The sequence below is a fragment of the Moschus berezovskii genome, chromosome 1 (genome assembly GCF_049115385.1).
Source record: "Moschus berezovskii isolate FMDL1 chromosome 1, NW_MosBer_1.0, whole genome shotgun sequence".
Classification (NCBI taxonomy): Eukaryota; Metazoa; Chordata; class Mammalia; order Artiodactyla; family Moschidae; genus Moschus; species Moschus berezovskii.
In genome coordinates, this window is record NC_142460.1 from 25,054,784 (window position 1) to 25,068,492 (window position 13,709).

Below are 13,709 nucleotides of genomic sequence, written 5' to 3' on the forward strand. Positions count from 1 at the left end.
AAACAAGGTTAAAACCTGTGATTCTTTAAACACCTGATGATTGCGGAGAACCTTTTCAGGCATGATAATCAACTCATGAAAAAGACTCCTTTATACAGACGCCAGAGCCACACTGTTTATTAACCAAAAGACCAAAATTAGTAAATTCGTATGAGAGGTGAGAAAATGGAAATAGAATGTACAAATCTAGTCGATCAGAAGTAGTTTTCGAGACTTTTATTGAACTGTCATTTTATTACCATCTAACATTTCTAATTTCACTACATTTGGATAAGCACATTAGGAAAAAAATGTAAATTAAATACTATGAAAGTTCACCTTTAATGAAACATGATCTTGATAGAATATGGATATATAAATTTAGTGGTTTTATTGCATTGTTAGAAAATTATATTATGAAAGATACAAAAAAATCAATAGCTGTTACTATTTCTGTTTATTTTACAATCAGTACGCCATCTTCTGCCATTATGGCTTTAAATTTTCATTCTGCCCAACAGGTTTCAAAGAACAGTTTATTACATGCTTTAATAAAACAGTTAAAATATTTACAAATTCAAAATAGATGTTTCATAACTGAAAAAAGTTCACCTGAGAATTCATTATAACATTGCCACTTTTTTATTTTTTTTCTCCAAGTTGTTAATGTGGCTGAGCGTCCACATGCAACCTGTATCGTCTACCGCGTCAAATATATTTGATTCCTTATTTTAAACTAGTTAAGCATTAAGCTATAGTAAATTGTAAGATGTACAGATGCAGTACTTAGATTTATATCCATGTTTGTTCTGAATATAACAATTAAACAAATTATTTGCTACAGCTGCAGGATTCAAATAATGAGAAACACTTTAAGGTTTGGTTATTTTACTGAGTTAGACCTAACAGCTTTTAAAAATCATCAAGCAGTGAGAAGGCTAACTCATAAAATAAGGAACCATAAACATGTAAATATACCATATACAAACTGAAAATCACCTTTGCAAAATTCTGCATGAAGGAAAAGATATACACTGTATACACATAATCCTGTCATTTGTCTTCGGCAGCATCAAAAAAAAATCAATTTAAAACAAATTTTCTTAGAAAAAACTTCTTTAGAAGTTAATGTTAAAATAGGCATAAATGTGTAATGCTATGCAATATATAAAAAACTTCCCCACTTTATGGCCAAAGACAAAGATAAAACAATTTTATCTCTCTGTCCCTCTGTATTACAACTGGAAAATCATGTCGGTATGAGGTAGTGTAGTTACTTGTATTACATGCTGGTTATTAAAAGTAATGCTCTATTTTATGAAATAATACACTTGGCCAATAATTCAAATATCATTAAAGTAAACCTTAATGCTAAACTGTTTATATGTAGCGAGAAATTTAATCCAAGTGCCTTAAAAATTGTAATTAACTCTGGACACAGCTAGGTTTTGTCATAAAATAGGAAGTAATCTTTCAAAGCAGTTATTTACAGTAGCAATTAAAGTACAAGACTGACATTTGCACATACACAGACTGGTGCGAAAAACAGCCACGTGCACACTGAGGTAGGAAATGAAGGAGTCCATCGGCTTGGGTAAGATTTTACACGTTGTAAACCAGAAAAGGTTTTATATTATTTTATATTTTGAATTTAAAATTACAAGTATCAAAGAAATAGCTAGATGGGGGTATACACACATAGACACACACACAAACACACACCACTGATCACTGTTTTGTAGGATGGGATTCATTATCATAGAATTATATTCTCCCTGACAAATTCTTAGGTGTACTTACACAAGCCTCTAGAAAATAATTCTAACTAGTTTTCACCTACAACAGCTAAGTTGATAATAGAAATAGCATACAAACCACTGAAAAGATAGTGGCAAAGCTCCTGCAACACCTGCCCCCATGAAAAAGGGTAACATTTGACGAATTACTCTGAAATGAGAAGCCTGGTCCCCACGGCGCCTCACAGGCCTGCTGGCTTCAGACCCGGTCCTACACATTAACTACACAAGCCCTCTGCCAGATAAGATGCAATCTACCCAAGTCAGGTGTCTAACCTCAGTGAAATGAAGTACTTTCCAATCCAAATCCTAAAAATTACTTTCCATACCCTTTAAAACTGGATTCTGCAAATGTTTCTCTGAATGCAAATATTCAATGTTGCTTTCATCATTGACAACTCCACAGCTTTCGTCTGACTCCCAAGCAAGCCTATAACAGCAGAATGGCTAAGAACCATTGCATAATGACAGGGGATAATGGTTCAGATTATTAGAAAACTATCTTAAAACAGGATTGAATAAACACAAAGACTGATTTTAAAACGTCCAAGTTCAAAATGATGGGTGTGCCCTTATGCGCTAGATTTGGGGAGGAGAGCAAGACTAAATCTGGCTTCCGAATTCAAAGCCACAATGAACAAAATTGTTTTTAGCCTATCTCACAAACATGCATGGTTGTTGTGGACACATTTTGATCTATCGTAATGCTTTTTACAAAGAAACCACAGAACTTCAGAGACAGGATGGGAAATGAACTGCCACCCCTGATAAACGCAGGCCATCTGAGATATCGGGTTCCCTTGTACGAGTTGCCTCCGGCGGGCAGGCCCACAGCCCTGTCCCGGCTGAGCACTCCAGGATTCCAGGGAGGCTAAGACAAGGCTGCCATCACGGAGCTCACGCCACTGTGTCCTGAGTTTTATTTCTCCTTCCAAAAGGACGAGAATGTGAGAAAACATAAAGATCATGCTGGACCCAGATGTAGAAGAGACGAAGAGGAAAAGAGGGCAACGACACTTATCTACTGCTGATGCAGCCAGGACTCTTCAAGTCCACACTGAGGAGGACCATGAGCCTCTGCCAGAGGCCAGCCTCCTGCCCGTGGTTCCTAACTGCTTCCAACGTAGCCCAGGGGCACAACTGCAGGCCAGCCAGTCTCCACTTTCAGCAAGAGGTGAAAGAGCAACAGGCCAGGGTTCAGGCGAGATGGTCTCCACGTGTTCCCACTTCAGGCCTACAGCAGTAGGCCCGAGGAGGTGACACCTGACTTTCAGTAGCTTGGAACTCTGAGGCATTACTTGGAAGAAAATTTTCTTTTAAACCAGTATGTTCTAAGAAGGCCAGATGATAAATCTTTTGCAGGCTACTTCTTCAGAGCAGGAAGTGTCTGCAGAGGTTTCAACCTGTTTAACTCCTGTTTGATATGCTACAGTTTTTCAGTTTCTTATTTACATTGAACACTGGGAAGATCATTGCTAATAGCTGTTATTCTTTAAGAATGAGCAGTTTTCAGTACCCTTGCCGGAAAAACCCATGGACAGAGGAGCCTGGTATATGCTATAGTCCATGGGGTCACAAAGAGTCAGACATGACTGAGCGACTTCACTTTCTTTCTTTCTGTCAAAGCCTTACTGCATTTCCACGTGGGAATTTTCAGTATTCAGGTGGCAGATCATTTCTGCCTCTCCTGTGGAAATGAAGGAAAAGTCAAAGGCTGACGTCAAAGAAATTCCCTTAACAGCAAAGTACGAGGGGAGACAAACCATACTGTCAAGAGACGGGTGGCCGCATCAGGCTTTTAAGACAATGCCAAACGTCAGTAGCTAGTAGCCGGAGGCGCATTCACTCATCAGTAGTACACTTGTCGGTCATCTGCTGACAGAAGTCCGAGATGCCCCCGCTCTGGCGACAGGGCTCCCGGGGCCCGGGGTTCGGCTCCGAGAGGGTGCTGGCAGCCATCTGGGACTCCTGGCCCCGCACACCACCCGCCTCGCCGCCCTTGGTGCTGGGGTAACACAGGCCGGACTCCCTGGCAGGCAGTCCAGCCGCGGGCCTTTCAGACAGACTGAGGATGGAGGGTAACGCGAGCTCACCGTCAGGAGTGCTCTTGCCTTTCTCGGAAATTAACAGGGAGAGCGGGCAGTCAGAGGCTGAGTACTTGGCGAGGATCTGTATCTGTTCTTGACTCAGAGCCGCTTCTTTACAGACTTGCTGGCAAAGCCCGGTCAGGTTCTGCTTGGTCTCGCCCAGTGTGGACAAAATGTGATCCCTCTCCTTCAACAAGCTCTCCTTTTCGTTTTGCTATAGGTGAGAAAGAGAATATGGTGAGCTGTGTTGATGAGCTCATCAACATGGCTAGGGTGTGCAATCATTCATACCCACGGCACCTTCTCATCATGTAAGGTCATGGGGGATTTTTCCTGCCAATTCCATTCAAAAATATACTCCGAAAGCGCCCGTCCCTAACAGGCCTACACATATCTTGGGGTTCAGAACTTCTCAGATTTTAGAGAGAAAGTATAGATGCACACTTAATTCCTCCAGCAGCATCTGAAGCAGCACCACACTCTCAGACACCTTCCCATATCTAAATAAGACACATGAAAGCATCAATAGACAAAGTAGGATACATAATGACTGTGTACCCTGATCTAGGCTTGTGTCAGTTTTTTGGCCAAAATAGTTGTAACAGACTGCATGGTTTTCAGTTTTTTGAATCTGTGGACTGCAGATAAACCAGTGCAGACTCTGGGGATGAAATACAACCCCCACAAAAGCACAAGCGAATTGATCATAACTCCAAAGATTCTAATAACGACTGGACATTAGCTGTGCCAGACATTGTGCTAAATGTTTCCAAACATACCATTTCAACTATGTAATCCTCACAATGACTGTTGATTTCAGGAATATCAAACACATTTTACAGATGGGGTTCAGATTTTAACTTGCCCAGAGTCAGAAAGCTAGTAGGTGAGTTACTGAAGTGTGAAGTATGGAGGTGGAGGGAAATTATGTTTATTACTATTATTGTTATTTAGCTGCTAAGTCGTGTCCAACTCTTTTGTGACCCTATGGGCTTTCCGTAGGCCTTACTGGACATACTGCAGTGGGCTGCTATTTCCTTGTCTGGGAGACCTTCCTAACTCAGGATCTGAACCCACGGCTTCTGCCACATCTCTTACACTGCAGGTGGGCTCTTTACCACTGAGCCACCAGGGTTTCCCAGGTGGTGCTAGTGGTCAAGAATCTGCCTGACAATGCAGAAGACGCCAACACTCGGGTTCAAACCCTGTGTCGGGTTCGATCCCTGGGTCAGGAAGATCCCTTGGAGGAGGAACTGGCAACCTGCTCCAGTATTCTTGCCTGGAAAATCCCATGGACAGAGGAGCCTGGTGGGTTACAATCTGTGCAGACACAGAGAGTCGGACACAACTGAGCACAACTATTACTCCTATTGGTACTATTGTTATTTTCATGTTAAATGATTATCCCTATAAGAAAGCCTGCCATGAAGTTTTGCTCAGGCTTTCCCGGGTCTGGCCGCTCTGGCCGCCATCACTGGTCACTGCGGACAGCGTGTCTTTTTTTCTCTCATTGTACCACCTCATCCTTCCGATTCTACCACTGCATTGCACCTAATCTAGTATGAGCTAGAAAACCAAATAATCAAGCTGGTTATATGGTAAGAGTAAATAAATGTTGACAGAGGGTCAAAGATTTCTCTTGTGAAATCTATGACAAATCTCTTGGCCTTCTGCTCTTTGGCAACTTCAGGGGAGCAGGAGCTGTTAACTGTTGCCAGTTAACATTTAGACAAGTTGCCTCACAGTAGCCATCTACAATGGCCAACCTTCAAATAGATGCTTTTCTTGGACAAAAATAGCTAAAAGGTTAAAAAAGAAACCTGCTTTGCACAAAAGTACTGCTGTGGATTTATATTAAAGTTTTTCTACAAAACTGTGGGTGACTCCAACTATGAGTAGTCAGGTTTTAGTGGATGCCTCCAACTATGGATAGTCAGGTTTTAAATGTTTCAGGGCCATCTAAGACTTTGAAAAACTCTGCACTGAATAAGAAATACTAAATTTTTCTATTGCAAGGTACATACTTCTATTTATTGAAAGTAAAGTCACTCAGTCGTGTCTTACTCTTTGCAACCCCATGGACTGTAGCCTACCAGGCTTCTCTGTCCATGGGATTTTCCAGGCAAGAATACTGGAGTCGGTTGCCATTTCCTTCTCCAGGGGATCTTTCCAACCCAGGAATCTAACCTGGGTCTCCTGCATTGTAGGCAGATGTTTTACCATCTGAGCTACCAGGAAAGCCCCTATTTACTGAAGCATGATGTATATCCTGAATGAACGCATGATATTTCACACACACACACAGAAGGAGCAACTCTCCAGCAGCAAGGATGTTTTCTGGAGTCTAATACCTGCTATAAGAGACTAAGGATTTTTACAGAAAGAGGTAGCTCCCCATTTTGGAACAAGAGAAGGCTCAGGGGTAAAGAATCCGCCTGTCAGCACAGGAGACTTGGATTTGATCCCTGGGTCGGGAAGATCCCTGGCAGCACAGCATGGCAGCCCACTGCAGTCTTCTTGCCTGGAGAATCTCATGGGCAGAGGAGCCTGGTGGGCCACAGTTCACAGAGTGGCAAAGAGTCAGATACAACTGAGCACGCACAGACACAAGGTAAGCCTGTGAGACGCTGTTCTAAACAGCACATGAGCCCAGCACTAATGGGGTCACGTCAAAAGCACGCACCGGCTGGCTGAGGAGGCTGGCTCTCCCCTGGCAAGCCTGGGAAAACCGCGACATCAAGAAGACCAATGACTATTGTGAGTTCTAAGAAATTAAACTAGAAAACAATTAATCCATGAGCCCACTGTGATACTAAAAGGATGTGGTCAGAGGGAGGGAAAAGAGGAGGGAAGGAAAGCTCTTCTTAAAAGAGGAATACCAATAAATCTAAGTGGAATGACAGAACTGGAAAAATCCCGAGTTTGCAGTGCCCATTGTAAAGGCCATCATCGCATGCTTAAAACCAAAGGACAGAGGAGTGTTGGGGAACCAGATACTCACAAAGTGCCTAATTAACAGTCCACAGGAAACAATCACAAAGGCAAAAAAAAAAAAAAATTTGGAAATGATCTGCCCCCATGCACTCAAGTGGAACAACACCCTGACACGGTGTCTCCCCAAGTGACCCAGTATGAAGGACACAACGATGAATGTTTAATCTCAATCTGAGAACACACACTTTCACAGTTTACATGAAATACAAAGAGTGAAGGAAGGAGTTAAATAAAACGAAGGGGAAATGATCAGACAAACATTAAAAGTATGACACTTCATGAGAACACTGGCCTGGACTCTTAAAAAACCTATTATCATTAAAAAATAGCAGGGGGGAGCACTGGGCACATACCCTGAGGTATAGCTGAAAAGGACACACGCACCCCAATGTTCATCACAGCACTATTCACAATAGCGAGGACATGGAAGGGACCTAGATGGCCATCAGCAGATGAATGGATAAAGCAGCCGTGGAACATATACACAACAGAATATTACTCACCATAAAAAGGAATGCACTTGACTCTAATATATATGTACACACACACAATGGAACATTACTCAGCCATACTGACATGTCCTGGAGGAGGAAATGCTGACCCACTCCAGCGTTCTTGCTGGAGAATCCCCACAGAGGACCCTGGCAGGCTCTAGTCCATGGGGTTGCAAAGAGTCAGACACAATTGTGTGAGCAAGGGACCAACATGTGCCCACTGCTATAGTTAAAACTAACACAACACTTAGTCAACTATACTCTCATAGAAAACAACATTTTTTTAAATTAAAAAAAAATGGGGGAAGAAGGGGGAGGATTTGTTCTAGACTGAGAGACTAAAGACAAAACTAAAAACATCATGTGAGAACTGGCTCCTACTTTGCAAAGAAAAACTATAAAGTATGCCTGGGTATAAGGGTAATTTGAATAGGAACTACATATGTTACTTAAGACGTTAATTTTCTCAGGTATGACAAAGATATTGGTAAATATATTTGATAAAGATATCCAAAAAATGTCATTTTAGAAGATTTATATTTAAACATTTAGGGGTGAAATGTCATAATGTGGTAGGCTTCAAATGATTCAGAAAATAAAAGGAGAGCCATAAAGACAGACAGGGAGTATAGTGAGAAGATCACCCAACTGCAGTAACAAAGAATCCAAGACTGCTGGCAAGGCCAGAGGGACAAAGACCCACAGACCAACCAAGCGGAGCAGGGGGCACAGACCCGACCAGAGAGAGAGAGACCAGGACCCACAGGAAGAGGCAGAAAGCAAAGATGGCAAATGCCCATGACTGGTGAGTCCACCCAGGAAGTATATGGTTGTTTACCGCACTATTCATTTAACTTTCCTGCAAGCTTGAACTTTCTAGAATGGGGAGGAGGAAGATGATTCTCAAGAACAAATAAAAACACATAAAGCTAGCTCCCTATAAGACTCTTAAGCATTTTATTGGCAAGGGCTATCTCTCACTGATCTTTGATTTCCCTGGTACCCAGTACATTTAATATGGAATGAAAAGCAGATACTCGCAGAAAACATAACTACTAATTTTTACTGAGCCCTGAACATGTGCAGGGCAGGACAAAGAGTCTTCCATCTCTGGCTGCATCTCATCCTCGCACCAGACCTGAGGGAGACACTACTCTTATCTCCTTGTTATCGATGAGGGGATTGAGTTTTGGAGAGGCAACGACCTCTCCAAAGCCACCAAGTGGCCAGGCAGAGTTTTCAGCTGTTTCACTCCAAAGCCTCCATCTGACTTCTCTGTTCCAGTGCAGCAGTTTCTAGAAACTTAGTGTGCATAATAAAGACTCACACTGGAAACTTGCAGAATGCATGTTCCTGGGCCCCTCCCACAGGTCTGGGATAGGGCTCCAGAGGGAGCATTTTGAAGGCAGACTCCCAGGTGACTCTGATGCCAACTGTACACAGGCCACATTTCAAGACACGCTGCTCAAGGGTCTCACAGAGTGGCAGCGGGGAGGCCCCAGAGGGCCCACTGCAGGGTTTGGAGATGGCAGTGCACGTGTGACTAGAGCAGTAGTTAGACTGTGACCAGAAAAGGGCTGTTTTTAATACAATAATCTTCATGACAAAATTCAAAACAGTAAAGACAAACTGGGCTTCCCTGGTGGCTCAGACTGTCAAGAGTCTGCCTTCAATGCAGGAGATCTGGGTTCGATCCCTGGATTGGGAAGATCTCCTGGAGAAGGGAAAGGCTACTACCCCCTCCAGTATTCTTGCCTGGAGACAATCCACGGGAGCGCATACACTCAGACACAACTGAGCGACTAACACTTTCCCTTCACAAAGACAGATGAGGTCATTTGACTCCTACACCATCATCCTGGACAAGGGCAGTGAAACGAAACAATGTGTGAACATCTCAACCTCGAGTTCCAGAGCTTTGTGAATACTGTGATTTCTGATCACTTATAAGCTGATATCAATCAATATCTGATTTCTTCTAAGAGAAATTACACTTTGGCAACTTTTTTTTTTTTTCTTTAAAAAGCAAAGTTTATTTCAAGGTTACCTTTGTTTGAGACCACAATGGTATCAGAGACACATATTTTCTAACTTCTGATTTCATCTTACAGAAAAGAATAAACATAGATCTTGAGAAGAATCCTATAAAGATGACAGCTTTGTAAGTCAAACACGTTAAGTTGAATGACTCTTGAACTTTGTTCAAGATCTTTCAAGATCTTATATTTATTGGTAAAAGAAAAGTCATGATTTTGGTTTGTTAATTATAGATATTCAATTCTTACAGTAAAAGCAATACTGAATTAATACCTAATCTCTAACATACTATCAAATTTTAAATAAAGATTAAAAGTCAATACCATCAATTTATCAACCAAATAAATACCTGTCTTTATTTTTCTTCAAAGGTTACTGACAGACTCCAACAGGACTTCTTGTTGAAAAATAAAACTCAATTTATTAAATTCAAATTAACATCTCCCTTTGGCTCTCCCAACATATAAAGACCACCTGAAGCATGCTTAAAAGACATTTACTCCTTGGAAGAAAAGCTACAAACCTAGACAGCATATTAAAAAGCAGAGATATTACTTTGCATACAAAGGTCCATCTAGTCAAAGCTACAGTTTTTCCAGTAGTCATGTATAGATGTGAGAGTTGGACCATAAAGAAAGCTGAGTGCCGAAGAATTGATGCTTTTGAGCTGTGGTGTTGGAGAAAACTCTTGAGAGTCCCTTGGACTGCAAGAAGATAAAACCAGTCCATCCTAAAGGAAATCAACCCTGAATATTCATTGGAAGGACTGATACTGAAGCTGAAGCTCTAATACACTCTGGCCACCTGATGCGAAGAACTGACTCATTTGAAAAGACCCTGATGCTGGGAAAGATTGAAGGTAGGAGGCGAAGGGGATTACAGAGGATGAGATGGCTGGATGGCATCACTGACTCGATGGGCATTGCGTTGGAGCAAGCTCCGGGAGCTGGTGGTGGACAGGGCGGCCTGGCGTGCTGCAGTCCATGAGTCGGACAAAGAGTCGGACGTGACTGAGCGACTGAACTGCACTGAAGCATGCTTCACACATGGTTTTTATCTCACTGACCCACCTTAAAAATACTATTTTCAAATCATTACTCGTTTTGTAATCAAAATACTTTTTTTCACGTGCTGATCCATCCAGTCTATTAGGCTATTACTCTTAGAAGCAACTGCAAAAATTTCCTAAGAACCATGGGAAAACCAAATATTCCCTTGTATTGAAAATTAACCAAGAGTTATTCCACCAACCACATGAAAGGAATCTTTCCATAACGGGAGAGGCAATATAAACAGTGAGGCCCAAACCCAGAGTCTACAGCGTAGACAGAGACATTAGGAAAGGAACAATCGAGGGGGAGAAGATTGAAAATTGACAAACAATAGTATAGCAATAAGAAGAAAAAAAGTAATACTTATTGAGTACTATGTGCCCAGCATTTTTCTAAAGACTCAGATGTATTAGCTCATTTAATCTTCATAAACTGGAGAAGGAAATGCAACCCACTCCAGTATTCTTGCCTGGAAAATCCCACAGATGGAGGAGCCTGGCAGTCTATGGTTCATGGCGTTGCAAAGAGTTGGACTTCACTTCACTTCACTGCCAGTAATTTTGCCTAGGAAATCCTATGGACAGAGAAGCCTGGCAGGCAACATACAGTCCATGGGGTCACAAAAGAGCTGGACATGACTTAGAGACTAAACAACAATAATCTTCATAAATGAACACTCATTTCTATAAAGTAAGAACTAGTATTATCCCATCTTACAGAGGAGAAAACTGAGGGACAAAGGTATTACATAGCCTGCCCAGAGTTACACGGGCTTCCCTGGTGGCTCAGAGAGTAAAGGATCTACCTGCAATGCAGGAGCTGTAGGAGACGCGGGTTTGACGCCTGGGTGGGGAAGATCCCCTGGAGCAGGGCATGGCAACCCACTCTGGTATTCTTGCCTAGAGCACCCGATGGAGAGAGGAACCTGGTGGGCTACAGTCTAGGGGGTCGAAAAGAGTCAGACACAACTTAGTGACACCATGCACCCAGGAAAAACAGACCATTCAATGACCGTTTTTGCCACATCTAGACTGTCTCTGCAGTCGTCTCTGACCACGGTTTTAGCTTAAGCTGGCCTGCACTGTCAGTTACCTTTCTTCACACAACGCTTCTCTCTATTAATACCAACCACTACCATACAAAGAAACACTGGTGAAAATTAACCCATTTTTTAGTTAATTTGTGTTTTGATGCTGGAATAAAAAATAATATGTAACAAAGTAGGCATTCTTACCCCTGAGGATCTCATTAGGTATTAAAATTTTCTATTTATATTAGCACATGAATTTTTTCCCTTAGATGAAAGACTCAAGTTGGCTGGTTCGCTTTGCTATCAACCAAAACAAGTTACTGGTTCATTAAAACCAACAACTGAAACATTAGCATTTACAGACACCAAGCTCAACACAAAGAGATTAAAGTGTTTTATCGTTTCTTTCATTTTTACTCAACCACCAGAATTAGATATTGAAATTATCTTTAATCTATAAACCACCTTTTAAAAAGACACATAGAAATAGTTCAACTTACATACGACAGTATGACACTATATACATAAAACACTTGCTGAGGTAAAATTATGAGAATCCTCATCTCCTTTTTTCTTTTTCTATCTTTTTCTTTCTTTTTTCTATCTCCTTATCTTTCTGAAAATGTCACATAATTTATTTAATATTAATTGGCAAATTTTAAAATAATTGAACATTATATCTGACTTGGGATATAATGAAATAGATATTTCCTGTAAAAAAGAAAGACAGAATGAACTGTTAGAATAAGAAGAAACTTCTAGACTCACCAGCTTCTCAATTTCTGATTCAAGATTCTGTATACAGTCAAGTTTTCTCTTGCGACAACGCTGTGCAGCAATTCTGTTTTTACTTCTTCTCCGAATATCATGGATACAATCCAGCTGTTCTGGAGTCAGTTTGTGCATTTTCAACAAAGATTGAAAATCATTTCGAGAGAGTGAAATTATTCGTTGTGCATTAAATGGCAATTTTACCTAGAAGGTGAAATAAACATTAGCAATTATTGCTGCATTCTTTGGTTTTACTTAAATCTAGGAAGAGGAAAATAAGCATCTATGTTTTCCAGGGAACTTTACTTAAGACTTAAAAAAAAACATCTTTCCCAATCTCTACACATGCTTTTTTTTCCCTTCATTATTTCTGTTCTATTTTGAGAGGGTTTAGAAAACAAATTGAGAAGCAGATTTTTTTCGCAAATCAAACATCATAAACACAAATATTAATGTACTTATGATGAAAAAACAGAATTTAAATTATTTTGCTAGGGCATGTCAGTACCCCATAGAGATCTTTAAGGCATTTTCTAAAGTGTTTTAAATGTATTTTTATCCAAACCAAAAAAATTGTTTTGTTCTTTGACTTCTATTACTGTGTAGAACTGACTTAATATTGTGTATAACAACACAAATAATTTCTAAGGCATTTCTGAAAATTTATTTTTCTGTCAGAAAAATGGCAGTTTCACATAATTCATTTTACTTCCCAATGCAGAAATGGTTAGAAAAACCTTGAATACTTTATAGTCATTTTCAACATATTTAAATTTCAAATAATAATAATAAGATAATCTTTAAAAAATAATACTGTGGGAAAGTTTAATCATCAGAAAGAAATGAAACATTTGTCAGTTTCTCTGGCTACCGACTTAGTCTTTCAAGCTTACAGAAATTAGCTACATAAAATATTCTAAAATTTCTTAAATGTTTCATTTAAACACTCTGTCATAGTTTCAAGCACTGCATTTACAAATGTCATATAAAAATCAATATATATAACTTCATGCTTACATATTACTTCTTAAATTTAATAATCAACACCTCCTTCCAAAGCCAAGGGGGAAAAAACCTCTTGTTTCAAACTATGTCATCTAACAGGTATAAAACCAAAGAGTATGATAAAGAACTAATGAGTCTTTATTATTACTAGAACTATAGTCAAGTTTTACAAAAAACATCTATTAAATACCAACATTTATACACAAAGTACACAGATGAAGATTAGTATGATTAATAACACACTGGTTACATGTAGTTCATGCTAAATTATTAGGACATTCTTTAATAGATGAAATGACTAAGGGAAAATAAGAAAAAAAATTATAGCTATGAGAAACTAGTATAAAGAAAACTCTGGGCCGGAAGCCACATTCCTGCAACTGGTCACTGCTAAGTCATTGCTAAGTGACTAAGTCCCACGTCTAGACGTCCTTGTGGCAGTGAATAAGATTGAATATATGCTG

General features: G+C 40.2%; 1 protein-coding gene across 11 annotated transcripts in view; it reads right to left on the reverse strand.

Annotated features, from left to right (window-relative positions):
- BACH1 (BTB domain and CNC homolog 1) overlaps nt 1-13,709 on the reverse strand; it is a 151,512-nt gene that overhangs the window by 105,769 nt on the left and 32,034 nt on the right. For 7 of the 11 annotated variants that reach the window (XR_016037332.1, XR_008685324.2, XR_008685322.2 and 4 more), the window contains exons 4-5: nt 12,238-12,444; nt 3,869-4,076 (exon numbers count right to left, since the gene is read on the reverse strand). Coding sequence is in view for 8 of the 11 variants with exons in the window: in XM_055421628.2 (XP_055277603.2) it covers nt 3,869-4,076; nt 12,238-12,444 (415 nt within the window). In the remaining 3 variants the exon portion in view is untranslated. Of the gene's footprint in view, nt 1-201; nt 4,077-4,120; nt 11,380-12,237; nt 12,445-13,709 lie in introns of those variants that run through there. The other 4 variants (XM_055421564.2, XM_088835930.1, XM_055421591.2 and 1 more) reach the window with 3 other exon arrangements.